This window comes from Dromaius novaehollandiae, chromosome Z (assembly GCF_036370855.1).
Source record: "Dromaius novaehollandiae isolate bDroNov1 chromosome Z, bDroNov1.hap1, whole genome shotgun sequence".
In the NCBI taxonomy this organism is placed as follows: Eukaryota; Metazoa; Chordata; class Aves; order Casuariiformes; family Dromaiidae; genus Dromaius; species Dromaius novaehollandiae.
Genome location: NC_088132.1, coordinates 10,180,417 through 10,208,295, shown reverse-complemented (window position 1 = coordinate 10,208,295; position 27,879 = coordinate 10,180,417). Strand labels below are relative to the sequence as shown.

At 42.5% G+C, this 27,879-nt stretch overlaps 3 protein-coding genes across 4 annotated transcripts in view; 2 read left to right on the top strand and 1 right to left on the bottom strand.

Moving 5' to 3' along the window:
- The window catches only part of IDUA (alpha-L-iduronidase), a 52,794-nt gene extending 35,059 nt beyond the window's left edge, over window positions 1-17,735 (top strand). The window contains exons 3-14 of one of the 2 annotated variants that reach the window (XM_026098601.2): window positions 2,536-2,618; window positions 3,225-3,332; window positions 3,997-4,092; window positions 4,657-4,859; window positions 5,263-5,442; window positions 7,047-7,263; window positions 7,855-8,070; window positions 8,686-8,807; window positions 10,195-10,320; window positions 10,983-11,059; window positions 11,856-11,956; window positions 14,789-17,735. In XM_026098601.2, coding sequence (XP_025954386.1) covers window positions 2,536-2,618; window positions 3,225-3,332; window positions 3,997-4,092; window positions 4,657-4,859; window positions 5,263-5,442; window positions 7,047-7,263; window positions 7,855-8,070; window positions 8,686-8,807; window positions 10,195-10,320; window positions 10,983-11,059; window positions 11,856-11,956; window positions 14,789-14,895 — 1,636 coding nt within the window. In that variant the 3' untranslated portion in view covers window positions 14,896-17,735. The remainder of the gene's footprint in view (window positions 1-2,535; window positions 2,619-3,224; window positions 3,333-3,996; window positions 4,093-4,656; window positions 4,860-5,262; window positions 5,443-7,046; window positions 7,264-7,854; window positions 8,071-8,685; window positions 8,808-10,194; window positions 10,321-10,982; window positions 11,060-11,855; window positions 11,957-14,788) is intronic. The other variant, XM_026098610.2, reaches the window with a different exon arrangement.
- A 4,420-nt stretch (window positions 17,736-22,155) lies between these two features.
- Window positions 22,156-27,013, bottom strand: LOC112982330 (purpurin). The gene is made up of 4 exons (XM_026098639.2): window positions 26,897-27,013; window positions 25,249-25,385; window positions 23,634-23,746; window positions 22,156-22,382 (listed from the first exon to the last, which is right to left on the bottom strand). The coding sequence occupies exons 1-4, from the start codon at window positions 27,011-27,013 to the stop codon at window positions 22,156-22,158; spliced, it is 594 nt and encodes a 197-aa protein (XP_025954424.1).
- PDE6B (phosphodiesterase 6B) overlaps window positions 22,318-27,879 on the top strand; it is a 45,701-nt gene continuing 40,139 nt past the window's right edge. Inside the window, exon 1 of the mRNA XM_026098624.2 lies at window positions 22,318-22,766. The gene's annotated coding sequence lies outside the window, so the exon portion shown is untranslated. The remainder of the gene's footprint in view (window positions 22,767-27,879) is intronic.

Sequence of the window (27,879 nt, the reverse complement as noted above, 5' to 3'; positions counted from 1 at the left end):
AGGATGTAAGAAGTGCCTCTACTTTTACATACGTTACATAGCGCCTAAAATGCCATTGCTTCTGTCATGGTTAGCAATGGTGTTTTGTTTTAGATGTTTTACTTCAAAGGACACTGGAGGAAAAATATAAATGTTCTGGGATCCTAAGTGTACGTGCACAAGATAGAGCCTTATTTACTTATGTTTTTACATAGTACTGTGTAGACCTTAGACTGGAGTCAGGAAGAGCAATAGAGCCAGTAGCTGTGCTATTATTTGAACAACATTATTAAGTTTTTACAAGACAGTAAAGTTAATCATTCTTATGCTCACTGACTGTAAGTGCGTATGTAAGCAAATACTTCAATAGAACACAGGGTATAACTTGAAATAGAGTTAATGGATCTGAGGGAGCAGAACTACATTTTGCAGCAAGATATTTGTCTTTGAACTTTGGAATGGGACTCTCAAACTTTTAAAATCTCTCTCTGAGTAAAAAAAAAATGTTCCAAATAGCCATTCTTTAATTCAGGAGTAATTTCTAAAATGTTGTTATGGCTATTAAAGTAAATAAATATCTTTCTGCAGCTTTCAGAGCTGTGTGATTTGTGTCTGGCAGGAACTGTAAGCCTGTCAGTGGCTGCAGACACGAGAATTTCTCTCAGGGTGATAGGACATATTTTAAAAGAGAAGAGACAACTTCAGATCTTTGGTAAAAGACCATGGCCATGTTGGGACTGTTGTTTGCTTGGTTACATCACAGATGGAGTTGGTACAGTAGATATGACTTAGTTTGCTTTGGTTTTGCCTGTCCTGTTTTCCTCTGAGTTTTCTAGTTAGGAATGTGTCACAGCAGACATTGCTAGACAGCAGTCAGAGATGCTGACAGCATTTGTCCTCTTCAGATGGCATAGTTCTCTTCCTTATTTACTAGGCAATTCTGGCAACTTTGCTTATTTCTCTGCAGAGCTTCAGAATTATTATTACAGGTTCTTGACTGAAACATTTGCTTGGCAAGACAGCACAGAGGAAGAGCATTTTCCTTCAACCAGAAGGGTTGGAGTCCTCCTCCCCTACTAAGAGCAAAGAAACAAGTTGTGGATCTTGATACAGAACTCAGCCAAGACTTAAGAGATCCTCTGCTCACTCTCCCATCCCACTCCTACCTGTGTGCCCAGTATGCCTTGCTAGCACTGGTAACAGTCCTTATAATTAACTGCCTTTCCCTCTTCCATCATACCTAGGTCATTACATCTGCGCCTCACTTACACAGCTTTCCACCCAAGCAGAGGCACAGGAAAGAGCAGGCAAGACAGCAGAAGCAGAGCTCAGGCTGAACTGTACCTGAGAAATTAGATTTGGTACTGTGGCAAGGCTGGAGAAAGCAGCTTTGATACGCACTGGCAAGACCTGAACAGCCCTCCTATACAGCAAGGGCTGGACCTGACCTCAAGGGTGCTTACGAAGCCTTTTGCTCAGGGCATGCTGAGGACAGAAATTGGATACCAGGCCAAGGCTGAGACTTATGCCAAATGGCAGTAAATTACATTACCAGAATATTGTCAACAAAAGTTTATTTTTAATTCCTGTTTGGCACTTCATACTGATAAGACATCTCCCACTCTGTCAGCCTACAGGTTCAAAAGTTAAGAGAAAACACACACTGACCCACGCATAACCTTATATATGTTTTCATTAGATACCAGCCAAGAAAGTCTTTCAGGAATTTAAAATATTGCTTCAAGTGTAGCATAGACAAATTGCAAATCCCAGTTTTTGGCCCCTGCACAAAAGAACTCTAGTGTTCCCATGTTGGTGCATTCCCAGAATTTTACTGTGCTCCTGCAAAATTCACTGACACAAAGGAAGTACTTGATGGGGCAACTCTGAAGTTTTTAAACCCAAGGGTTCAAACCTGGCTGAAAAGATGCAGCCTTTAAATACAGATGCAAATTGGAAATACAAATTATTGCAGCCTGAGATCCAGGGAGTAACAGAAGAAATAGTAAGCAAATGCTAACACTGAAGTAAAAATTAAAATATTCACATGGCTAAATTCAGTGCTCCCTGAAAAAGAGAGCTTTCTCAGTTGGGACTAAACCTGTAAGTAGTACTTACTGCTAAGAAAGCTATATTAAATACTGCAAACTAAAGATTAAGAAAGACTGCATATGAGCTAAGGTGGAAGCCAGCTGGACTAGCAGTAGGTTATCAAACAGAAACTGAAATAGCGAGATAGCAAAAGAAAGTCTGGGTGAATTTCACTTCAACAAAAAAAGATCCTCACACCCTGCTGAAAACTTCACTCATCAACTTCGTTATATTGCTTCTGTTCCTGCTTCTGGGAGAGAAATACAGCATGGGCTGGGCAACAGAAAACAACTTGCTTACGCACTGTGAACAAAGGAAGGAAATTTTTATCCAGTCCCAAGAACCCTAGCTATGTGTAAATTTTGAGATCCAAAAGAATGCAGTCATCTGACCCATTACCTACAATTAAGTGCTGCCTTTGCTACAATATTTATGTTTGTATTTTTTAATATCTGTATACTTCAGAGTGAGAAATGGAAAACTTCACTACAATTTTACTGCTTTGGATAACCTTATGGATCACCTGTGGGAGAATAAGCTAATTCCAGGTAAGGGCAGCTGCCTGCCTCCACAACTTGCTTTATCTATTTGCCCATATTGCTCAATTATCAAATAATTCTTAGCGTTGCCAAAGATAATTTTGATCAAAATTCAGTCTTTCTACTTGCATTTAGCTTCTGTCTGTAAATACAAACTCTGTGCAAAAAACACTGTTGGGACAATTAAGACAACACACTCCTATTGCTTTTACGTCACTTTCAACACTAGTCTAAGATACAGTAATTGTGAATGAGATCTTCTGAAGAGGAGAAAACTGTGTACCTAGGAAGGGGCTAGAGAAGCAGATCTTTGAGGTTTAGCTTCTCTTGAATTTCTATAAACATGGAATATCTGAAGTTCCACTTGAACCTTGAATTTAAGTCTTACTTTGGATAAGGTCATTGATAAGAAAGAAATGTGAGCAACCTCAAATCTGAAATATGCCTGCAGATAACATGTAGAAACAGGAAAGAAACCCCTTTTAGGGGATGCTTCTTCATTATCTATCCTTCTTCATTAACCAGTTAGTGTCAGATAATACAATAACCCATGAGTTAATCAAAAGGAAATATCATTCACAAAAAAAGGAAACTAATCATTTGTATCTATTTTAGGATTTGAATTGATGGGAAGTCCATCAGGATTTTTTATAGATTTTGAAGACAAAGACCAGGTAGTAAGATGGAGGAACTTAATCAGACTTCTGGCCAGGAGATATATAGGTAAGTTCCCCTCCCTTCCTGCCAAAAAAGAACTACCTGACTGTTTATCCTATTGTAATCTGGTCTTCCAACTACTTCCTAAAGTTCTGTGGATTGCAGTTAATAACAAAACACTGGATTTCAGAACAGAACAGAAGACATATGCTGGAACAGCCGGTGTGGCAATAGCCCCCTTTCTGCTGACCCAAGAGCAGCACCCAGAACAAGTAATGTGTTCTGGGCACCACACTTGGCCTGCTTCTGAGGACAGAGTTTCAACTTCTTCATGTTGTTGTGGCCATAAACCATTGGTTTGCTCTAGGGCATGATAACCTGAATCCTACTCACATGACAGATTTCAAATACCTACCAACCATGGAGAAGCCTGAACCTGGGTCTCCCACAGGTTAGATGAGCACCCTAAACACAAGGCTATAATCCACATCATCGTACTCTCTGATTTTCTGGGTAGGTCCTTTCATCTTTTTCAAATATAGCTATATTTGATCCAAAATTAAAAAAACATTTCAAAATTACTAAAATCATATTTCCCTAATTATTAAAAATAAATACTATTTACACCCTGTTGTAGCTATGGCTGCTAAACCTCACATGCAATACAAGACTGATAGAAATTGTCTGTACATAAACTGAAGCCCACTGCTAAATGAAGCCTCTTATACAGGTAGATATGGATTGGAACATGTTGCTAAATGGAATTTTGAAACTTGGAATGAACCAGATCACCATGACTTTGATAATGTGTCTATGACAGTGAAAGGTAAGCATGTTTTGGAGCACTTACTACTTTAATAATGTGAGAGCTGGGGGCAAACAGGGAGAAAGTAGAGATACTGGTGAAGAAATGAGGTAGATGAGAAACATCAAGGTGTATCTGGTATGCTTTACTGAAGTCACATTACTGACTACAATAAGCACTTTTTTCCCTGCTTGAACATCAATATAAATATGGGGATAGCAGAACAGGGAAAACAGAACAAAAGTTATGTTAATAAGACCTTGTTCATTATTTGGGTATAAAATTGGGTTATTTGGAGTAGGAGGATGTTGATGAGGTTAGAGGAAAACTGTATTGACTGATGCATCCTTTGGGAACCTGTCCTCATAAAGTCTTTGGAGGAACCTCCTGCATGAAGCTGAGGTTTTGACATCTGGCATCCTCAGAGCATAGAAAAGAGTAGCCCCAGCTTCTGAGGTTCATTGAGTATGTTTCCTAACAATGAATGCCTAAAAGAAAGAATTATAACATATCCCCTTAGTTTTGTATCAAGATTCTGTTTTGAGTTATTATCATCTTTGATACATGCATCTACTTGGACTTCAGGGTTTCTCAACTATTATGATGCTTGCTCAGAAGGATTAAGGGCAGCCAGTCCTCTACTGAAATTTGGTGGGCCAGGAGACTCCTTCCACCCCTTCCCCAAGTCACCTATATGCTGGAGTCTTCTATGTCACTGCTACAATGGAACCAACTTCTTCACAGGAGAGACTGGCGTAAGGCTGGACTACATCTCTCTCCATAAAAAGGTCAGTCCATGAATTCAGATTAAAGGAAGCTGTTTGTTAGTCAGTTCAGTGTCAAATCTGACTTTATTCTAATTTATGAAGGTGACTGTCAAATGAGTGTCCTGCCTATAGCAGGAAGAATAGCTACCTATTTTAAAGAATATTTGAAAATGTTCAGTTGGAACTCAAAGCAAATTTGCCTGTGCCTGTGCCCAGGTGGAAACAACTCCTCTATTTCTTTTTCATTTTATCTTCTAGAAGGAGCTCATCCAAACAGCACATACCATAGTGGATTAGGTAAAAATTTCTAATTCTGTCTGGTCCACAGCTCTTCAGAAATCCCAGGGACCTGTTTTCAGAGAATACTGTACGTTTGCCGCTGTTTTTCTCACTTTCACTAAGCAGATATAAAATATTGTTGCAGGGAGGTGGGAATTCTCTCTACATCTTGCAACAAGAAGTAGAAGCAGTTGAGCAAATTCAGAAGCTGTTTCCAAATTTTGCTTCTGTTCCCATATACAATGATGAAGCAGATCCAATGGTTGGATGGTCGGTTCCACAGCTGTGGCGAGCTGATGTGACCTATGCAGCTATGGTGGTAAAGGTAACTCAGTTCACTGACAGTCTTGTCCTGGTATGGTCTCCTGAAGCACTAGTGCAGTTGCCAAAGTAGACGTACAGCTTTTAAATGGCTAGTTGGAAAAACAGAGCCAGAAAGAACCTATACAAAGCAGCTGGGTTTTCCCCGAATACTCTGTTCTCAGTACCTTTATTTAGTTTGCCTTAGTTTTCCTCACCTGCCCTTAAAAACCCCCCAAGAACTAGCCTTCCATGTGTTGCAGAATGTGTGAGAAATTGTCTACAGTCCCCTAGTTAGATCCAACTGATAAGACTATACACACACATCTTCTCTCCATAATTACTACTATCACCTCATTTCTGTTGGACATTATTCCCTAGATCCTCTCGCCTCACTGAGAGACATTGGAAATAATTAGGAAGTCTACTGAGCTCTCAGCACAGGGTTATTCCGTGGCTTTGGGTAATGACTCTGTACCTGGTCTTATTATTACTGCCAGTGGTCTTAGTCAAAAAAGCAGAAGGAAAGGAGAACGTACGGCATTCCTACCCTTACAGAAATTTTAGCCTGGCCCCAGGGCAAGCTGGGTGCTTGCGCCTGCATAGCAACAGCCCCACTGCATTTATGTTGGCTCGTGAGCCACTATACAGCATCTCAAGTCCAATCTCTCTTATGCAAAGCATGAATGCCCAATCTTGGGAGCATCACCCAGAAACAGGATACAACTCATCAGTGGCTCCAGTAGAGAAAGTGGCTCCCAGCTCCTATAGACTTCATAGAGAAGGAGGCTTCTCCAAAGCAGCAAGTCACTGATTACACTGCAGGCTGTTTGCGGAGAACAAATAGCAGTGAGTAGACACTGTATAAGGAGGTGGTGATATGAAGGGAGAAAAGACACGTCCAGCAGAAAATTAATGTCTGGGTAGATGAGAGCTGGAGCCCTGTATTATCGATTACACTTTCTTCAGGACCACAATTGTGAGACCTCTTCTGTTGTCAGAGTTCTGAAGGTCTGTTTCATTCTGATATTTAGGTACAGTCTGGAAAGCAGAGAGCTTGGGAGTGCTAAAATTTTGCAGGCGAACAGCGCCATTGTCAGTGAAATATTGGGAAAAAACTAGTTCCACATTAGCACCAAGTGGGTGAAATTACTTGTTGAGGAACAGAATTCTCACTGACGAAGAGAATCCAAGACCAACTACCAGAGGAACATTAGTGTAATGTAACTGCAGAATTGGAGAACGACTCAGATTTAATTTCTTATGATCACCTAGTAAATCCAGATTACTAACCTCATATTCAAACCAGAGGATTATCACTTGTAGTGCAGTAGCTAAGGAAATGTATTAATAATTTATGCATACTGCTAGTCATGAAATAGTCATTTCAGAGGCTTTTTACTAGCTAAACTGTGTGTAGACTTAAAATTTTTCGGTGACTTATGCATAAACCATCACTAAATGATTAGTTTCTGTAAAAGCTATAAGAAACGGTGTTAATTCTTCAGACTTTTCTAAATGACAGTATGGCAGCTCTTTTAAGTATGATACAAAGTTTTGAAAAAAAGATATCATGTATTTGTTGGATTTCCTCCAGGGTAAAGTTCCATCTTCTCTGTGATTTTGCAGGTAATCATCCAGCATCAAAACCTGCTCATTTCCAAACCTAACAACACCATCAATTATACTTTACTGAGTAATGACAATGCCTTCATAAGCTACTACCCCCATTACTTCACACAGCGGACTCTGACAGCACGGTTTCAGATGAACAATACAAAGCCACCACACGTCCAGATGGTGCGGAAACCAGTACTGACTGTCATGGGCTTACTGGCACTGCTAGGTATAGTAACCACCAATTTAAAAGCACATCAATAATCTCACCTACCTGCAAGTTTCATGTCTGAGGGATATTATTTCATCCATCTCACCCCAATGAAAGCAGCATTTCCCTTACTCTCTGTTTATCAGCTGTGAGTGTTAAGGAAATGAACTTTTCATTTCCTCTGAGAAATTAATAGCTCAGGAGATCTCCTGACAGTCTGTCATCCCTTTAATTAACCCTACTACTTTGCTTATACCCCTTGTATGCCAACCATTCCTTTTTTGTGGATTGTTACTTCCCTCGTGTGCTGTCACTTCAGGCTGCAGATGTCCTTAATAAACCTCCATACCTGGAAGACCTATCCAGCATACTAAAGGGGGATCTTATTTCACTGTTACATGCTTAGTCTCTGCCTAATGAACAGTTAAGCAAAAGAACTGCAGTAGGATGTGGGTGCTCTTTAGTTTAAAAACCACCCATAAGCCTGACTGATGCTATACCTGGTAAAATAAGCTAGAGCACTGTTCAGCCTACAGCTCGCCCCTTGTTTTGCTCTTTCCTGTATCAGAAGTGCGGTGGTGCTTACAGAACTGTTGGGTTTCTTTAAAGGAGAAAAGCAGATTTTTGCAGAAGTAAACAACAGTGAAGGTGAAAGCACAGAAAACAGCACAATTGGTGTCCTGGCATCTCTGCACACGCCAGCTGAGCAGCAGCCCTCTGACAGCTGGCAAGCTACTCTACTGATATATTTAAGTGAAGATAACAGGACTTCACCCAATATCAGTACTGTCACTGTGAATGCCACCCATTTCCCCAAACTTGAAGGTAAGAAAGCACCATGTAGGGAGCTTGTATCATTGATCCCTAGGAGATAACATGTGCTGAAGCATTTCTACAGAGTTGCATTTCATGACAAGAGTGAGACTTGCATTTGCTAACTATAACCCTCAGTCTTTTGGGCTCTCCTGAGATTTTCTGAGTTCTGATGCTACGCTACTAGGAAGGTTTCTTTCCTAATGCCTGCAGTTAGTCCCTGACTATAATGGTAGCTGTAAATGCTACCTTTTCAGAAAGCTATTCATTTCAGTGTCCTTCGTTGGATATTTCCAAGCAACAGTTTCCCCTACTGAGGTCACTCCAAGGTAGCCAACATGACCACATGATTACACAGTTGTCCAAGAGATAAAAGCAAAACACCTATGAATGTATAAGATGGTTTCTATTCTGGATGTGGAAGTAGTAGCTTGAACTTTGAGCTGGAATATATGAGTTGTAGGGCTTTTCAAGAGTGCTAGCCTCAGGCTTGTGACCAGAAGCCAGGCTCCGAAGTGCTGAAATCATTTTTGAGAAGGTAGACTTCAGCATTTTCTGCTAAATTTATTCTTGTCAGTCTTTAGATTTAAGTGAAGGGTTTACTCTCCTCTGTTTGTGTTCCCAAAGAGCTGGTCTACGTGACATACTGTCTGGACAACAACCAAACCAATCCCTACCTGATATGGAAAAAAATGGGAAGCCCTGACTTTCCTTCCACAGAACAATTCCAGGAAATAAGGGATGCTGAGGTATGACCATGTGTTTGCTTGAAACGTTGTAATGGGTAAACTGCCTGTGAATTGGTGGCTACAGCTAAGTGGACAAGACATCAGGTATTCAGGATTTCTTTAATCCACAATCCTGCACATCTCAGATTTTTGTGTGAAAATGGATTTGCAGACACTCAGAGAAATGTAGCTTACAGTCAGCTGGTACCTTTGCATTCATGTTATACAAATGTGGAGCACCAGCTAAATACTGAATGTAGCGCACCACCTCCTTCACTGTTTGCTGCTCTTTGCAAAGTGACTGGCCTACCCTCAGCTAAGGAGACAGAGTTGCTCTGGAGCAAGTTCCCCTTCTGCTCTGAAACCTCCATGAGCTTTGAGACCATTTCTGCTCAGTCACCCCTAACAAGGCACCTGACCCTGTGTGCGTTAAGGACTGGTCAGATGATTGCCTCAACCGAGTGAAAAGAAACTCCCTCTATAACAGAACACAAATAGCTCCTCAAGGTAGAAACTACTCAGAAGTCCCTTGGCCTCTCCTCCTGGGTCTCTTGGCCTATCTCAGGATCTCTTAGGGAGGCTTGCTGTTTTGCCTCATCCTTCCCGGTTCTGAATTCACATTAGCAGGGACACAGCAATAAGTTCTCAGATTTCTCCTCTTACTGAGAAAACCCATGACTAGACTGCTTCCTGACAGAATATGTGAGCAGCCTGTCACTTCTGCTCCTTCTCCCATAGCTTCCCTATGCATTGAGGCCCACAGGTTAAAGTAAAGGAGACCACATTTATCCCTTCTGGACCCTCAGATTGTAATTGCCTTCTGACTTGAGTGTATAGTACTATGTCTTCTCTTCCCGGTCACCTTAACCCACTATTTGCTAAGGCCTGTCGGATTGTATAGGATCTTCCTTCTACCAAGCAGCAGCAAGCTTTTAGATCCTCTTGGCTATCTTGTGAAACCTTATCTTCATAGACCAGCTGTCTGTTCTTATAATTAGGTATAATTTTCACTGTACATTGGAGATCCATAGCAAAGATATAGGAGAGCGGTTTATAAAAACCACTAGCCTGAAAGGTATGCCTGGGAGGCTACTAGAACTGACAGTCTGATTGCCTAAAAACGTGATTCCCCTATGGGAATCCCACATGGTCTCTGTGGTCTACCCAGTCTGTAGGACAGACAAACTCTGCATGTTCCCTGAAGGGCTGACAGGGTAGATAGAAAACAGTCTCCCTGACTGGAGTACGTTTATAATTATTAGCCAATTATTAACATGTGTTTACAACTCTAGCAGAAATTTACAGCCCCAAAGGAAATACAGTTACTTTACACTGATCTAGCAGTTAGGCATTAATAGCTGTAATGATAGTGAAAGATTATTCATAAAGCTTCCGTTTGGCTCCACAGGACCCAGTGGCAGCAGGCCCATTCCCATTCCCTGAAGGTGGCGTCCTGACCCTGAAACAAGATTTCGTGGTTCCTTCAGTCTTTCTTATTCACATCTGTGCAAGACCTCGTTCTGTTCCTGATCAGGTATGTGCTGTGCTTTACCATAAGAGATACCAAGTTAGAAATTACATCCACAATGCTTCTTTAAATCTCACTGAGAAGCAGACTACTGGTCTAAAATTTGTTGAAGTACCATGACTTAGTAAATAAACGGTCTTCTCTCCTTAGGAAAGAAGGCACTCCAAGGCTTAATTCAAGATAAAGCATTTCACAGCAAGCAGTTTGAACTATCACTGAGATAAATCTAAGTTTAGCAATGACGGTAAAATAATAATATGGTTATGGAAAATGCAGTATCTTTTTTTCCCTCTAAATCATGCCATGTGTTATCAGGCTTCACAACAGCTCTCGTTAAAAATTTGTAGCTAAAAATAAAAACAGAATCATGACTGTCATAGATTAGACATCTAATCTGTATCTGCTTGTTCAATCCTGAGCAGGAAGTGGGTTCATAGTGGCACCCAGAGCCTCTGAACTTCCTCAGCAAGTGATCAGGTGGTTGAGAACACTGGACAAGTTGGAGACATAGGCTACAAAGCCACGGGCGAGGAATTTTGTTTTTTCCCCTACTCTCAGAGGAACGAGTCAAAAAAAGAAGTCTCATTAAAGGAAGGATGAACATAGAACATCTGACCTGGCTGACTGATTTGTACAGCTTTCTTACAGGGGCATTTGTCTTTGGGCAGGTGACTGGTGTTCGTTTGATCCCTCTCACAAAGGGGCAGGTTATTGTGTTGTGGGACGATGGCTGTGTGAATTCAAGGTAAGAACCTCTCAGAGTAAAACGGATATAACCAAATCACCAACACATGACTCTCTTAAGTTGCCATCAGTTCTATAAAGTGAAACAGTCATTAATTAATGATTACTAACTCCCTGAGAGATGCTACACGGCTTTTGTTTGGCAAGATGAACTGTAGGATCCACATGCAATACCCATGGAGAATAATCCTAACTATTTTGCTGTCTGAGCAAGAGAATCAGCCAGTGGCTTGCAAGCACCCAGTGGCCTTTTGAGGGACTTGTCTCCTGCAGAGCAGACAGGAAGATCCACAATAAAAGCCTAGGCCTGTCTTCTGTGGGTGTGTGGGCTGGAATAGAAAACTAACAGTTCCTTGCTCCAGCAATCTATACTTGACCAGAAACCTTCTATAGGCTAACTGTCAGTGGCTGTCCATTATATATCCAGATTGCCTCAGGAAGCACTGGCTTCACTGTTCTTCAAGCCAGGCTCCCTTAAATCTCTTCAGCCTTGATAACCCTTGATATGGGAATAAAAGATGCTTACCAGTTTCAGATTTCCCATACACACAGCATTAGCAAGTCAGTCTGGGTGCTCTTCTGTGGGCTGTTGGAAGTGTGGAGTGTCCTCGTACTGATAACCTATGCCAACCCATATTTGGCAGGAGCAACACAAGGCCAACTCATATTTGGTAGGAATGAGTCTACTAAAAATTTCCTACTTCTGTCCTTCTTTGTTAAAATGGCCTTGAGGTAAAGATCTGATCCTTCACTGCATTATCAGCTGTAATTACCAGCCTGTCTGAATTCTTTTCTAGATGTATAAAGACATTTGAAGTGGAATTCTCACCAGATGGAAAAGCATACCAGCGGATTAATGCCAAAGACACAATATTCACTCTCTGGATCTACAGTCCAGGTACGGCCACAGCACACATTTGGTGATCTGTGTTGTTACTACTTGCAGTTGTGAAAGCAGGAAGCTTCATTTAATGATTACTGAAAATACATACCTTGCCTAGTGGTGTACATTCCCATCACAAATGAGAATAAGTCCCTTCCTTTAGGATCATATCTTTTAGGACCAGATTCTCAGTGAAAGCCTTTTCTCAAGGACAGGCATTTATTGACAAATAGTCATGAGGGCTTTGTTAGGAGTACTGCTGTGAGTAAATTGCTTGTGAGAAACCAAAATTACCCAACAATGGGTCTGGCAAGCTCCCTGAGAGGCCAAGAAGCTTCTCAATCTCCGTCCTTAGCCTCACATTTCTTGTATAGAGTTATGCAAAAATTAGAACAAAAATATTGCTCCACATTTTACTGTACTGATTTGGACACACAGTAAATGTTTTTGTAGACTTACTGGGAAGATATAAATTTGACCCGCAGATGCTGCCTGATGGGGCTTGTACCATGCCCATCCCACTCAAGCAAAGCAGAGACAGTCTCAGATACAAGGACCACTTAATTCACTCAGTTTATACTGGTGCAAGTTAAGAAAGAAGGGTTATCAGGGTAGTTGTTACCAGCTGCACTTCAAAATAGATGGTAAGAAGCTGTTCTTTATTTGTGAGTGAGGGACCTGCTTTCTCTTCCTTACTCCAGATTTGATCATTGCAGCAGAAGAGGCCAGAAGTCAGTATGGCGCATTCTTGCCTCTGTCACAATAGCTGTGTCCCTCAGCAGGACAGTTCTGCCAGCAAACTTGATGGAGAGTCAAATTTGTCCTTGTCTGCAACTTTTACTTCTGTGGCAGCAGAACAGGTCTGGACAGTCCACATTGCCCAGTGTATGCTCTCTGCTGCCATCTCCACTGGTGGGAGTGACACAGCGGTCCCAGGACCAACAGCTGTGGGGATGACTTAGTATGGCATCCTGGGACAGAAAGGGACTGTGAAACAGACAGCATGGACAAAAATATCTGACACTGCTGCTACAGATGACTGAACAGAGCTTGGAAAACTGGCACTGTGCTACTCTTCCTGCTCTTGGTTCTAGACTCACAGCAAGGAAGGCTGAGGTTTAGGCTCAGTCCTACAGATATTGGCCATGACTTAGCCTAAATGTGAGGCAAATACTGCTCCAACGCTCCTTTTGGGGTAAGGAGAGAGGAACAAACTGCCTTGGTAACACTTGTTTTTTCATCACTGTGTCCCAACTTGTTAACTGCCCAAGGACGTGCCATCAACCTACAGTAAGTGTGAAGTCACATCCCTTTCATGGAGGGGTTGGTTCTCTTTCATTTATTGTGTGCCAAGCTGCTCAGTAAGCTCACACTTCTGCTCTCCCCTTGGTCATCCGTCCCTATTCCCATACCTTTTGGCTGGATTACAGCTTGCCAAATTGAAGCTACTGAGGCTCCCTCTTTGTGAGAAAAGGAGAAGAGGCCCTCTGGTAGGACAGTTTGTCCTGTCTATCTGAATACCTAGCCAAGGGTGGATCCCTCTCTTTGATATATAACAGCTTTCTAACTAGCTTTGACCAGCTGCCTAAGTCTTAGATGTTTCACGTTAAAGGAACGTGAGTTTCATCTTTGTCACCAGGCAAAACTTCCCTTAGAGTCTGTGGTTGTATCTCTTCAAGTACTGCCTAAATGCAATAGAAACACATGCTGATGAGTAATCTGAAAGAAGGTAGTTTTCTTTTTTGTTTTGTTTTGTTTTGTCTTACCGTAAGTGGTCTAATTCACCATGTCACTCAGTCCAAGATGTATTACTGAATCAGGCACTGATCAGAGCTGTATGAAACACAGATAGGCCTTCCCTCAAAGTGATACTAGCGAGCAATCCAGAGTGGATTTTGCTAGAAATGCAAGCTCACCTTAACCTGAGTAATGCTTAGGCTTTAGTAGTGGGCACATGATAATGTTCAGAGCCATTACTGCAACGTAAAGGCTGCACAGTAAACCAAAGACTGTAAGTCATGGCTAAGGCAAGTCCCTGAGTTTAGAATTCATTATTATACAGTATTTCACATTTGCAGAACGTACCAGATTTAACTGTTTGTTTCAACAAGAAAGAAGAAAAGAAAGCTCGAAAAAATCCCACATCTCAGCAGCCTTTATTGCTAGGTGCTTTTGCCTTGCTCATTATTTCTAGCCTTTTTTTTTAAGAAGAAAACCAGGAAATATGCAAACACATACAAAAAACAAGGCAGCACATAAGAAAACCCAGATTGTATTGTTCATGAGGTGTAAGTCTCTGCCAGCGAAGCCTGTGTTCTTTGAACATGAGCAAGCATGAAAACCAGCAGAGCTACAGAACAGCAACTGACATACCTTTGGGGTTGCCTCCTGAATTGACCAGAGGGTTTTCAGTCAGCATGCTCCTTGTTCTGCTCCTTTGTTGTCCTGTCCACACATAACCTGTTCCAAATGCATAATAACAGCCAGAATTTCAAGTGAGTCAGAAAAAAGGAAAGTAGTTGTTATTGGTCAGAGAAGTTGTGATAGCCTGCTTCCAAAGGGACTGCTGGAGAAGCAGTCCTGTAACTGAACTCCCAAATCCTAATAAGGAGAGAGGAGGTCCTTGGTGCAACAAAAGAAGAGCCAGCGTTTGGTTCTGAGGAAGTTATAACCATTTACAGATAGACAGGTACGGACACACTTACTTAGGGTGCAGAACTGATTTCACCACTTCCCCGGTCCGTTCCTCAAACCTGTGTTTTGTAAGAGTAGCACCTGCTCCACACGCTCCAAGCACCATTGATGTCAGCCCTTCCAAATGACTATATCTAACCTTCTCATTTGCAGGAAGCTCAGTCTCCGGCTTTTACAGAGTGCGTGCCATTGACTACTGGGGGAAGGCAGGCCTGCCCTCCATTCCTGTGGAATATGTTGAAACTTTCAAGAGAATCTGAAGAGTGGTGCCTGGCTTAGTGGCTGGGTGGTGTATGCTCCCTGCAGATGACAACTCCCCAGAAAAATAAACTCCTCCCAGGCTGAGGAGGGCGTACAGAAGGGACCTGATGAAGCAAGTTAGGAATGCAAGTGGAAGCAACTGCCCCTATTAACTCTTCAGAACTCAGAGGCAGTGTTATCAAACAGCCATATCCAACAACCTGACTGGTAAAATTGTAATAGGCAGCTAAAGGACTGGGAATTATGGGAATAAATAGCTATTATTTCCTATATCACACTGAGCTAACACCAGGGAGAGCCAAAGATTTATGAAAGCCACAAAATGCAACAGAAACAGGACCATCACTTCACTGTGCAGGTGAGGATGGTAGCAAAGGCACCAGAAGGACCTGTAGGAGACAGCACTGCCGGCCTTCAGCATCCAGGCTGACTGTCATAATGGAGTGATGGAAGGCTGCATGACCACGAGACAGACACATCCAGGGCTTGAAAAGTCCCTGCACATTCCCAGCAGCACCACAGGTTATTCACACATGCTCTAATCAGTTATTTTGGAGCACTTGCTCTGTCTCCAGACATAAGAAGTTCTTTGCTTCCTCATACGGGGGTTTCCATACAGGTGCTTTTGCATTTGAGGTTGTTATTTGCATGTCAGAGCTATTCCATCACACAGGCAAAGGAAGGAGTAGCAGCTTGTCTTCAAAGGGAGAATTTCACAGAGAAAGCTCTAGCTTCAAGACTTACCTGCCTATCTTGCTCTCTGCTTTATCCTGTCATCTGCTTGCACCATGGAGGTGTCTGTGTTGGTTCAGGTCCCTCGATTGCTGCCTCATCATGGTGAAGCCACTAGCCGTGAAAGCCCCTCTTTCTCTCCACTTTGCTCGCCTAGCCTGGCTTCCTGAAGTCCTTCCAGCTGGCATCTCCCTCCCCAGCAGACCTTCTTTCTGCAGTCTCATGCTGAAACAGTAAGTGAAATGAAGCTTGGCTTTGGGTGGCCAGGAGAAAGTTAAAATGGGAGTTAGAGCCTTTTGTGTTTTCATGCTATAGCAGGGCATGCTGTTGAATGTAACAGAGGGCTGCTTCTGGTTGCCAGTTAGGAAACTAACCAAGAACAGCTTGACCTTCTGTGTTTTGCAGAGCATGTTTGCAAGTGTGTTATTGCCTGAGATAATGGGGTACAGAACACTACTGGATGCCCATGCAAATGCCAAAAACTTTATGTAACAAAAAAGTGCCCTGAAATTACAGGGGTGTTTTTTTACTCTCCTCTTCTTCACAACTAGAGCACTTTGAACTCTGCCTTTAAAATGCTTATAGAGGGAAGGATAATGCCAGTGAAAACAGCTGGAGTGTTTTCCATTAGAGGAGCAGCTTTGTCGCACAAACACCTCCCCTACTGCTCTCTTTGCTGACATCGGCTGCTTCACCAGCATAACAACAAAGTTTGTGTATTTGGTGAAACATTCAGGTCTCAGACAGAAAATCAAGTTTGCACAGTGGGAGAGAGCTAAACCACCTCAAATGGCCTCACTTTTACAGCATGGAAAAGACACATATAAAAAGTCAGTATATGTCAGATAAGGCTTGTTATCTCCTTACCTTCTTGTTACTTGTTCCTGTGCTTATGTTGAAAGTTAGCTGTGAAAGATCCATGTTATCTCAGAATTCAGGTAAAATGTGTTGTGTCTCACTAATTTTTGAGTAAGAAGCCTGTGCCACATCCTAATCTGTCAGCTTCTCACCCATAGAAGCTTGAGATGGTGCAGAACAGAAAAATGAGATGTGAGATTACTTAATTCATTAGTTTTCCAGGTACAAAAAAGAGTTAATGAGAAGTTGCACTTGGAAGGAAAGAGTAAATCAGAGTAAAATACATTTCAAAGCTGTTATAATTATCTCTAAGTGAAGAATCAGAAAATGCAGTTAAACAAATCCAGCCATGCCAGTTAAATATGCCAGTTAAGGCATATTGATTTACCAGTATGAAGCAGTGCCACAGAGCTGATGAATCCCAGTGGATTGCTTGGCTTTTGCAAAAGTGCAGTACATGAATGATGATTCACTCATCTCATTCTTTCACTGTTTTTAAAACTGTCTCTATGGCAAGTAATTTCCATTAGAGGATGTTACCATCTTTTAGAAGGTTTTAGGCTGGAGGTTCTCCTGGCTCAGGATTTCTGCTCCCCAGCAGAGGCAGACAGAAGGCTTGTAGCTGCCTCTTTGCTCTGGCTTCTAGTTCTCATGTTTACTTTTTTCATCTTTTTAGAGGGCAAAATGAAAGTGCTATTTTCTCCAAAGTTTCAAGGTAAAATTTCAGACATTATCATATTGCGTGTTGAAGCCCCCACAAAGGCAGGAATTTTATTTTATTTGCAAGGTCAAAGCACAGCATGTAATAAATGCAAATAAAATCAAATCTCTTAGAATGACAAGGTCCAATCACTTTGAAGATCTGTCACTAGCTCCCTCCTTTAGGACTTCTACCCTTAACATCATGCAGAGTGTGGAAACATTTTCTGGAATATTTCTACTGATGGCACAATGCGTTTTCAGGTATTTTCTTGGCATTGGCAAATGTGTGTGGAAACCAGAGCCGAACGAACACAGTGGGCTGACTGTGCTGAAACAGGTTTTGAATATTCGGTATTTTTTACTTCTGTGCTGCTTTGTCCAACTTTGTATAAACTTACTCCTTTAGTCAACGAGCAAGTCTAAAAAAAGGCAGCAGAAGAGATGGTTTGATATTTCCAGGCTGCATTTTATTTTCAACAAAGTATGTAAGTTTTCGACTCCTCTGTTCTCTTTTGTAATTAAACTTCTAGAAAAAATTACTATTTAATACATGAAACTTGACTTTTCTGTAATGATCTGTCACTGACTCCATCTTGTAGGGCTTCTAACATTACATCCTTAATCCTTCAACTCTAGCGTCTGCTCCTTTATTGGGGCAGTCATGAGCTTCACCTCATGTTTTAATTTTCGTAAGTCCCAGGTGTGCATAATGCTAAGTGACAGTTGCAGGTGCTTAGCAGTTCTGCAGCATCAGAACCAAAGCAAAACTGTTGAGCACTGTCAAATCCTTTTCTTGGCAGCAAGCAATACAAACAAGGAAATCTAACTACAAGAGGAGATCGTTTGGCTGCCCTTTAAGCAAAAGCTTCTAAGGTTATATAACAGTTTTGCAGCTGATTATTAATATGTATACAGGGAAAAAACTTTCAAAGAGATATTTTATATTATCAAAAAGTGCATTTATTGCATTTGTTACCATCTTTTATACTACACAATAAAATCAAATTTTAATCTTTTCCGTGAATCCAGTAAAAAACAGCACTTGATCATTGTGTTCTGGAAACAGCTCAAAACTCAGACTGACAAATAATCATATGAAGTAAAGTCTGTTCTCCAGGTATAGAAGACACCTTGATTTATGGAACTTGCACCAAGTTCCAACATTATGTAGAGATGAAGCATGTAGGGTGTGTGACTATAAGATATTTTGAGGTTAAAATAGAAATTTAGATGCATTTATAGCCTTGTGCTCCGTTACCACAGTCTTAGGCGTACATGTTTGAGCCCAAGGGGGAAACTGGTCTAACACGACATGATACTATAGCATCAGATCTCAGGACTTGCAGTGTGCTTGTGGTAGGAGGGTCACTGATGTGTGAAGGTCAAAATCCTTGCAGGGTTCCTCCTGCTGTTGCACAGTCATAGCTACTCTGTCAATAGCAAAGGACCTTCTGAGGACAAAACAACAGTGCTTTTCATTTGTAAACATCTTTTTCCTTTCTGCTGTTAGTGGAAAGTTTGTGCAGGACAAGGACCTATGTACACACTTAATATCAGGAATAACAGCCTGGTTCGTTAAAGGTAAGATAGCAAAGTGTTGTTTGTAACACATTCAGCCAGCTCCAAGGCCAGGCAGAAGTGTGTCTGCTTCTAGATGTACTGTTTTATATGTCTAACTCAATGGGACGAGACAACTGTAAATCAAAGCAGAATGCACCCCTATCTGCCTGGCCACCCTGCCTCTCCACTCTATGGAGAGAAACAGAAATGAGCTAATTAGTGTGGTCCCATCTGTTCATTGACTAACCAGATCTGGTTAGTACGATAAGAGCCTACTTGCAATCCTGATGGAAACGTATTGTCCCATCTCCTCCAAGGACAAGTCAGGCTCATGGGTCATGTATAACTGAGCAGCATGTTTTCCCAGAATCACTGCTATCCTCCTGTATCCCTGGAGGCTCAACACTGAGTAGCAAAGAAAGGATTTCAGTGCTTATCTCTTCCGGACAGTCTATACCAAGCACAATAAGGACGTTAGCATCTGGCTCCTGCTTGCTGGAGCTCCCAGCTGCTCTGATCATGCAGATACTGTAACTGCAGGCATTTAAAAGTCCCACTGCTTTAGACTGCTTTGTAGTATTGGTCTTGGCCAAAGGCTAGGCTCCCTCAGCCAGGGGTTAATGTTGTCTAATCGATTGTGATACCAGTCCTAAGTTCACAGATCTCCACCCTAATACTTCCTCATGGGAGAGGGGGGCAATTGGTGAACATTCAATCAATGCATCGACCTTGCACTTAGTCCAGAACAAAAGGCTAATATTTTTTCAACATTTTATAGTCTCCATCTGTATGGTTTTTGTTTTGTATTGCCTGTTGCTCTTCCATTTCTACTTCAGTTTTAGGTGGTAGTTCACTGTCTTACTTCCCTTCAAGGTACCTATCCTAGACTAGTAGAGCAAAAAACGCTTTTCGCTATTAGTCTCCGCTGGCTGAGAGGCTTAGGAATCCCACCTGGAAATCTTGGAAAAAGCAAGCTTAAGAGAACTCCATGCTTCCCTGAAATACTGTCTCTGGCTTCGGAGAAGAGTCTTTAGTCAGCATTTAGGGTTGTATGTTCCTTTGAACAGAAGCGATAGATAATCATTGGCAGTGTATAATAGATTGTGCAAGCATTTTGCAGAAACTGTTTTATGGAGTGGTGTTCTGAAGCTCTTCACTCGATATCAACCTTGTTCTATATACCCCATAAATACCCAAAGGCAGGGGCTATCCAACTTGGTTTTCAGTGTTTCTTCAGTAGTTATGACCTGGAAAAATTGGGTTGCTGACAAACTGCAGGGTTCTGCATCTTGTTGGGGACATTCTGGACTGGTAGTTTATTCATGGGAAACATTCAAAGTGAATGTGATTGTCTCAAGAGTAATGGAAAATGCATTTCTGAGAAATACTGATGCAGGTTCCACTTTTCCTACAAGGAACTGTCTAGATATTGCACTTTTGGTTCCTCATATCTCTGAGCTTCTTGGCCAGAAAATCTATCAGCTGTGTCTCTCTCAGACCCTGAGGCTGGATCATGAAGTAATGGGGAATAAATTACCACATATGGCATACAAAATGCAAGCGATAGCTCAATTAAAGAAACAGCCTGGTGTTAGCTACAGGAACAGCTGCTTTGCTGCATTCTTGATTCAGGGTATTACTAGAAATATTCTGCAGACCTTTGAGCATTCAGATGTACCAGACATAATGATATTTATTTTATATACAGGCAGCAAGGATCACATTATCCATTTCATGTCAGAGCTGTTGTTTGAGAGGATTTTGTAGCTTCAGAATTGAAACAGATATGTTGGTAAGAGAGGGGCCAGGTTGTAGGTATGCCTGTGCCCAACCCTGTGCCCTGCTGCCCTCACTTACTGCCTGGACTCCCAGTGTGGACCCTGGACCTGCCTTGTCACCATGCATTTGCCTGCTGATCATGGTGCTGTTGGTGGGACCTGTCCCTGTCACCACCCCTGCCCTGTGTCCCCTGGTTGGTACTACACTGCCCTGGTGGGGGGGACACTGCCCGGCTGAATGGAGGCTGCCCTCGGCTCCTGGCTCACCTTCCCATGGAGAGCAGCCTCACGCTCTCTGCTCCCCAACAGTGTGTAACAAAAAGCAATGACAGAGGTTTTTTTAAAAACATTTATTGACAAATGCTGTGTTGGGTATTCCCTTGAAAATTCAGATATCAGTACTGTATTGCACACAATTTACAAAAAACAAACATTTTTCATGTGTTTTTCAGGAAAAACACACTAGTCCAAACTATGATTTTCTTTTTTTAATTAGCTGAATGACAACTTCAAGACCAAGAGGTCTGGTTTCTGTGCTTAAGGATAGAATCAGAAGTATAGTTTTAGCAGGCCCCTGGAAAGAAAGAAAAGCAAACTTTAGTCCATGCAAGTAAATTTGTGAAGTGCTTTAACAACATTTTTAGTTTTCAGTGAAAATGTAGCTACAACTTTCCCAGAGTACTTCTAAATCACAGTACAAGGTGAGGGGGGCAAAAGTTTCCATTTCCACTATCTGTGACTGTTGGCATAGCATTTGGGCAGCCTTCACCAGTCCCAAAGACCCATGAGTTCTGTCCAGCTGGGCGTAGCATGTGTACTACTGAGGCAATCCTCCAGTCTAGGTCCTCAGACCTGGTTTACTTAAGGGCCTGTCTCGAGGGAAGGCAATGTCTATGTGAAGGCTGTGGGAGCTAAGCTGCTGACAAAAAGTGGAGTTCTTACCTCCAGCATGACACTAGAAACTTACTGCCCACCACAGGGGCAGCAGGTGAGCTGGAAGATGAGCTTCCATGGCTCCAGAAAAAAGGCCCCTCAAAACAGCTGTTAGACCTGCAAAATAATCTGTTGCTCTAGTTACCCATATGTGGAGCAACAGCTTGCTCCCACTGTCACCAGACAGAATCATGACTGCTGCTCAAAGCCCCTCATCTCTGCTGTTCAGAAAGCCAAGGACACAAATCATGCTGGCAGCTAAGGAGAGTAAGGGTGTTCCTTCCTGGAAGGAGCTTTTGCTGTAGGGCACAGTGCACAGACCTAAGGTAAACTGCTGTTACGCAGGTGTCCAAACCATGCATTTCCAAGTTCAGAAACTACATTATTACACCTGCCCAAGCCCTTGTGTGTGTGCATCTTTTAGGAAAGAGAAGACCTGATCTTCCTCCTGTAGTGTGTCAGTTTCAGCACACACCTTGCTATAAGGTGAAAGTTAAAGCTACAGAACCATGCTGTAATGGGCTCTCCCTGCCTTCCATGGACTTTGCTTTTGCTGCACTTTCTTAGTAGATGCGACTTTAAAAATCCATTGCTGAAAGAATGCAACTCAGTTTGCTATGGTTTTGCCACATTTAGCGCAAATGCAATCACCTACTCTACAAGCTGCCAGTGCAGCCATTTCTGTGAGTTTGTTGATTAACTCAAAGTACCTGACTGAAGCACAGGCTGGAACTGGCCGGACATGCAGATTTCTTCCTGCTTCTGGCGCACAATGCGCTGAATGGCTGGGGGGAGGCCACGAGGGTTGCGTGAGAAGATCAGGGAATAGCCATCATCGCAGGACCCGTCTTCTTTCAGGCTGCGGCAGGCATAGGTAATGGCATAGTTATCATAGTCGGTGTCAATCACCCAGTAGTTGTCCCCTGAAACATCAGAATATATGTGTTTGTCATGATGGACAAAACAGATCAAAGGTGGACATGCTCATCCAGGTGAGAGAGGCTTTACTGCAACATGTGGCAGGGAGGGCTTCCCAAAGGATGTAAAGTCACCTCCCACATTTAGCTTATATCCACACTGTGAGATAAAGAATTGGGACAAACGAAGTGTGTCCTGAATTCACCTTGCTCCCCACCATGTCATTGCAGTATGTGTCAGTTATGCTGAGAAAAAGCCAAGGCTGAGTGTCTCTGATCCAGCTGAGCATTGTTCCATCGCTGCCTGATCTCCACCCTGCAGCTGAGGGCACAGGCAAGCTCCAGTGGTACCTCTCAACAAGACAAATTCTTGCTCAGACAGGATTTGAGGTTAGTGCATTTTCCCCTGCGGCTTCTTGGTCTACTAGTGTTCACAGGATTACGTTTTGATGACAAAAATCTCTCTATATTTCTTACCCAAGCATGTGTCAGGGGGTGGGGGTGGGGGTGGAAGCTAAAGGCCAGACCGATCACATTTGCTGTGCAAAAAGCCTCAGTAAAACATGGCTTCTGTTTTCCAGCTTTCTTGATCAACAAAGTATGTATGGTGTGGCGTATCTGCCAGTTCTGCATGTATGTGTTTCTTTGCTAGGCATTAGCAAGCCAAATCATGCCCAGTTTCCAAAGTAGTGTCCCATAGCTATGGGAGATCCAGGCTGGAAATATGGAGTGTGTAGGGTGCATTAGTGAGATTCAACTCAAAGAGTTTCTGCAAGGGGGACTTCAGTTAACAGCTCAGAGTTGTTGACTCCAGCTGTATCTGTCTGATAGGATCTGTGCCTTGCTGTTAGGGTGCAGATTTGGGTCCACATGTCATGTCCCATTAGCTATGAGGTGTGTGAGGATGGGCACCTTCAGCACCTCTATAATACCCACCCTGGAGCCCAGGAAGTATTTGGCAGCCATGCTCAGCTATATGAAATTTATTTGCATTGCCCATTCTCTCTAAGCTGTATCTTCTCTGTTGATTAAACTGGTGGATAGGTGGGTTCCCTGGGAAGACTCTGGATCCTGCCCCTTGTGTGGAGATGAAAAGCGCTGCTTGGAAAAAGCATCCCCCCGCAAGGATGCTTTGTCTCCATTTAGAGACTCAGCTTTTTTTCCTGCTCACATACTGAAACACACAAATTTGGGCAGCTGTAAGCTACAGATCAACATTTTGGGGGATATAAGAGGGGGCTGAAGAAATTCACTCACCACCACTGGAGAGGTAGCTGGCCAGGCCCTGGTAAGTCATGTACATTTTTGCTGGAGTGGTTGGGTCAGGTACTGTGTACTGAGCAGCCATGTCGGCACAGATCACCCAGAACCTGTAACAAGATCCGTGAGGCTGAAGGTAAAACCCTGCAAAGTGAGTGCCTCATGCAGGACTCAAGGAAGCACCAGGCTAGAGTACAGTGCAATTACTTTGGGCATGGGCACAGCCTTTCTTAATACAGCCTCGTGCTTGGTCATCAAGGAAAGCATGTCTGTGATATCCCATCAATGACAGTGCATGGTAACCAATGCACCCTGTGGTTGGGGCACTGCTCTGACCCTCCTCCAACTCAGCATGCTTTTTAACACTTGCTCGGGTACAACTAGACAACTGCCATGCAAAACAGTGAATGTTTCTTGACTCCCTGCCAGAAGTTTGCAGAGTGAACTGACCTGTATTTGTGCTCAGATAGGGAAAATTTGCTGTATCCACAGGCAGAGGTTGGGGTTTGGCAAAGGAGATGCCTTTTGCATACAAGGAAATAATTACAACCACGCCACTCTCCAAACTGACAAAAGGCCTTCACACAGGCTGCAAGAGAACCTTGTAATCACCTGAACAGCCCATCTTCTTTATCCATTTCCCTTAATGGCCCTCCATCTGATTTGCTTTGAATGCCACCTATGTCTTACTGCATTATAAATGCCTGGACATGGTGAGTTGTCTTGTTTTGTGCACCAGCGTTAGGGTCTTCATTCCCTTTCTAACAAAGGATGAGCTTCCTTTTAACCCTGCCTTTACAGAAGTAAATTTATGGCAACCTTGAGATTGCACCTGGTTTCTGAGGAGGCCATTCAGAAGTTTTCTCACCCACATTGCATGGAATATCTGCAAAGCTTCATTTAGCTCTGTCTCAAAATATCCTACAGTGTTGTGCTGTTAAGCCTAAGGTTCACAGCCACCTGCTCTTCTGGTTTTTTTGTTTGTGCCATTGGGCACTTTTGGGCAGTTAACACAGAGCAGAACTGGTGTTAGCTTGCTGGAAGCTCCAGTTATTCTTTTGTATACTCAGAAATCTATTTAATCTCTTCACATGTTGTAATCCCATATAGTAACCATTTCTGACAAGAAAAACTCTTAAGCTTCCTTCCATCTGTCTATTCAGGTGTCACAGTGATGTCCAAGGGCTAACTGAGTCTTTTCCTGAGAAATGTGTCCGACAACATGTTGAAAGATCTGCTAAAGTAATGCTCATTTACACACATTTCCTTGCTTTCAAAGAAATCTAAGCTGTTGTGCTACTCATGGGCCTGCAGGCTACACTAGCTCCTCTCTCTTTGTTGCAATTTATTTACTTTACTACTCTATCATTAAAGATTAGACTTTATAACTGAACTGGCAGTTACACAGTAGTTTTATGATGGACCTAGGCCAGAGGCAGGCTGAGAACTCACCCAGGATGCAGATGGGTTTAACCTTTGGCTTGCAATGTATTAGCTTGATTGAGCTTCCTTTCGTGATAGAGGCAAGTTGCGCGTTCAGGATAGATTACTGTCCATCCCCCCTCCAGTACCTCATGTCACCTCTAGAGCTGACAATCAGGCACACGCTTACCCAAAAAGCTTCACTCGGCCTTTGGAAGACGCTGTCATTGTGCCATCCTCCTCAACGGTGTATTCAGCAGAGATATTGTCTTGAAGGAAAAGGCCTTCTGGATCCTTCTTGGCCAGGGCATACCACTTCCCAGCATACTAAAATGAAAGATTATTAATATCTGGATTAGTGACCACAGCAAGATTAGCACAGAAGCATTTTTGTAAACACAGTTTCCCTCCAACTAGCCACTGCCTGGCCAGAGAGGAAGGTCTGCACTTAGGCCGGTAGGCACCACACAGGTCCTGCCACACCATTTGATGAACCCTTGCCTCTGGGCTTCATGAAGTACTACGAGGAATGGCTCTAGCACCTCCGCCTTTCTGTATGTATTTACTTTTTACCACTTAGCCATTCCTGTAGCAACAACCCAGCCCTGAAAGTGTCTTCACAATCCCACCCTGAAATGTCTGCTGTGAATCAGGCCAGCTCTTCTTTGTTCCCATTTAGGCCTAAGCTTTTCCATGGGAGATGCCAATGAGGACACCAAATCACCACTGCAAAGCCTTTAGCAAACTGGCTGGAGCCACTCTTTTGGCTGCCAGGGGTCAAAGTTGTTCTCTGATGGTGTCACAGGTCTACCTGGAGAAGCAGAAAGCAATGACTATGTGCATTAGGAAGAGGAAAAAATGTGGTGGGGAGACTAGCAGCAGAAGGAGATGAAATGAGATTAAGAAGAAGAAAATAACTAAAAAAAGGGGACCCTGAAAATCAAAAGCAATATCTACTAAAACAAGATCTAAACAAGTCACTGCAAGACAGGAAGACCCTCAGAAGTTACCATTATTGGTAAAAGCAATGGGGAGAGCATAACTTAGCAGAATATAACTCTGCTCAGTTTGACTCTTCAGTTAAGGTAATGAAATCTGTCTGGGAAATTACATGCTTAAGAGTGAAATAGAGTGCATTAGCTCCTAAATACATGAGGCTGAGCAGAACTTGGATTTAGTAAGATACTGATGTTCCTAAAACTCCCCAGACATGGGTTTCTTTCCAGCAAGGCAAACTTTGTACAGAAGAAGTGCTGGCAACCCATGAATTCTGTTTGTGGCTGGAAATGATGTTTGCAGGTGGTCAGTCAAAACAGGAACTGGCACACTAGACTGAGCCTTTACTACACAAAGTTAGCCCTGATTTCCTCTTCAGAGGCAGGTAAATTAAACGCTGTATTTAGAACCAAAAGTCAGGCTGTGTTCAGGATACCAGCTAGATAAATTCTCATTTTACTGTGACTCCCAAGAGTGGCCAGCTGTGGATGCAAGTCTGTGGGGTACCTTGTTTGCACCTTCTCTCTATGTTTAGGGATCTAAAGTGTTTCATTCATGGGACTGCCCAAAACTGAAAGCTATACTGAACTTGAGCTAACAGAAGATTATATCTAGTAGAATAATATCCCCGCCTTTTGTGGCCAGCTGGTCCATAATATTCAGCAAGTCAAACACTAGCAGAAAGAGCAAACTACAGAACCAGTGTTTGCGAGACAGCATATGAACCAAGTTAACTTCTTGGCAATGAACCCTTTTATACAGCCTATAACCTGGAAAAACATTTTATATAGTAAAGCTTCTCCACATATATTGTGTTTAGCAGATGAAATAACCATAATTACCCTTTTTGGATCAAAATTGTCTTTCACAGAGAAAGACTCCACTGCGCAGGTCTGAGCTAGGCTATATTCAACAGTGGAGAAGATCGATGCCAGGAAAACATATTGTGCGTATTTCATTCTGCAAGACAAAAGTGGACATACAGAGTCTTATTTCACAGCAGATGTGGATAGCCAGTGCTGTGCCTACAGACACATTCCATTTATTTTAAAAACTAGTTTCGTCCCATGCTGAGCGAGTACTACTTCACTGAGAAACCTACGTTATTGTGGTGCCTGAATCCAGCTAACTCTGTACATCTGAGCACCAATGGCAATTACTTTGCAAGAGTATTTTGGTCGCCACTAGTAGTATTTCAGTTCATGCCATTTTTATGTTATAGATCAAGCCAGACTCTGGCTAAAGTTGGTAAGAATTGATAAAATTCAAAATTTGATGGTTTTTTGTTTTGACAAAAAATAATGCTCTGGTGAGCTTTGGTAAAGCAATGTAGGTTGAAAGTCTGTTGTTTCTAATTATTCTGTGGTGCTTGTCCACTCCGCTTTAAAACCAGCAAAGCTTTGTTCATTATGGCCAGTTCTCATAACCTTATCAGGTACTAGAGCTGCATACTCTAATGGCAAATTGCATTGTAGTATTTTCTTCCCTCAGACCATCCCCCCTACAAACATAACAGATAACACTGATTCTCTGGAGGGATGATCTCCCCTTGCAGTGCAGCCACAAGATGGCCATAGCTGCATTCATCTGCTAGTGTAACCCCACTCCTCTGCATCCCAGCGTGTTTGGTCCTCATCTTTGGGAAAAGAGAGCATACATACATTATATATATACATTTGTTAGCATATTTGACCCTGGATACCAGTTCCGATGATAAGTTAAAACACAGATACTTGAAACCTGACGTCGGCATCGGAGCTGAGCTGCCAGCCCAAGACTGCCAGGCACCCAAGCAGCTACTCTGCTCCCAGCTGCTGCCACATGA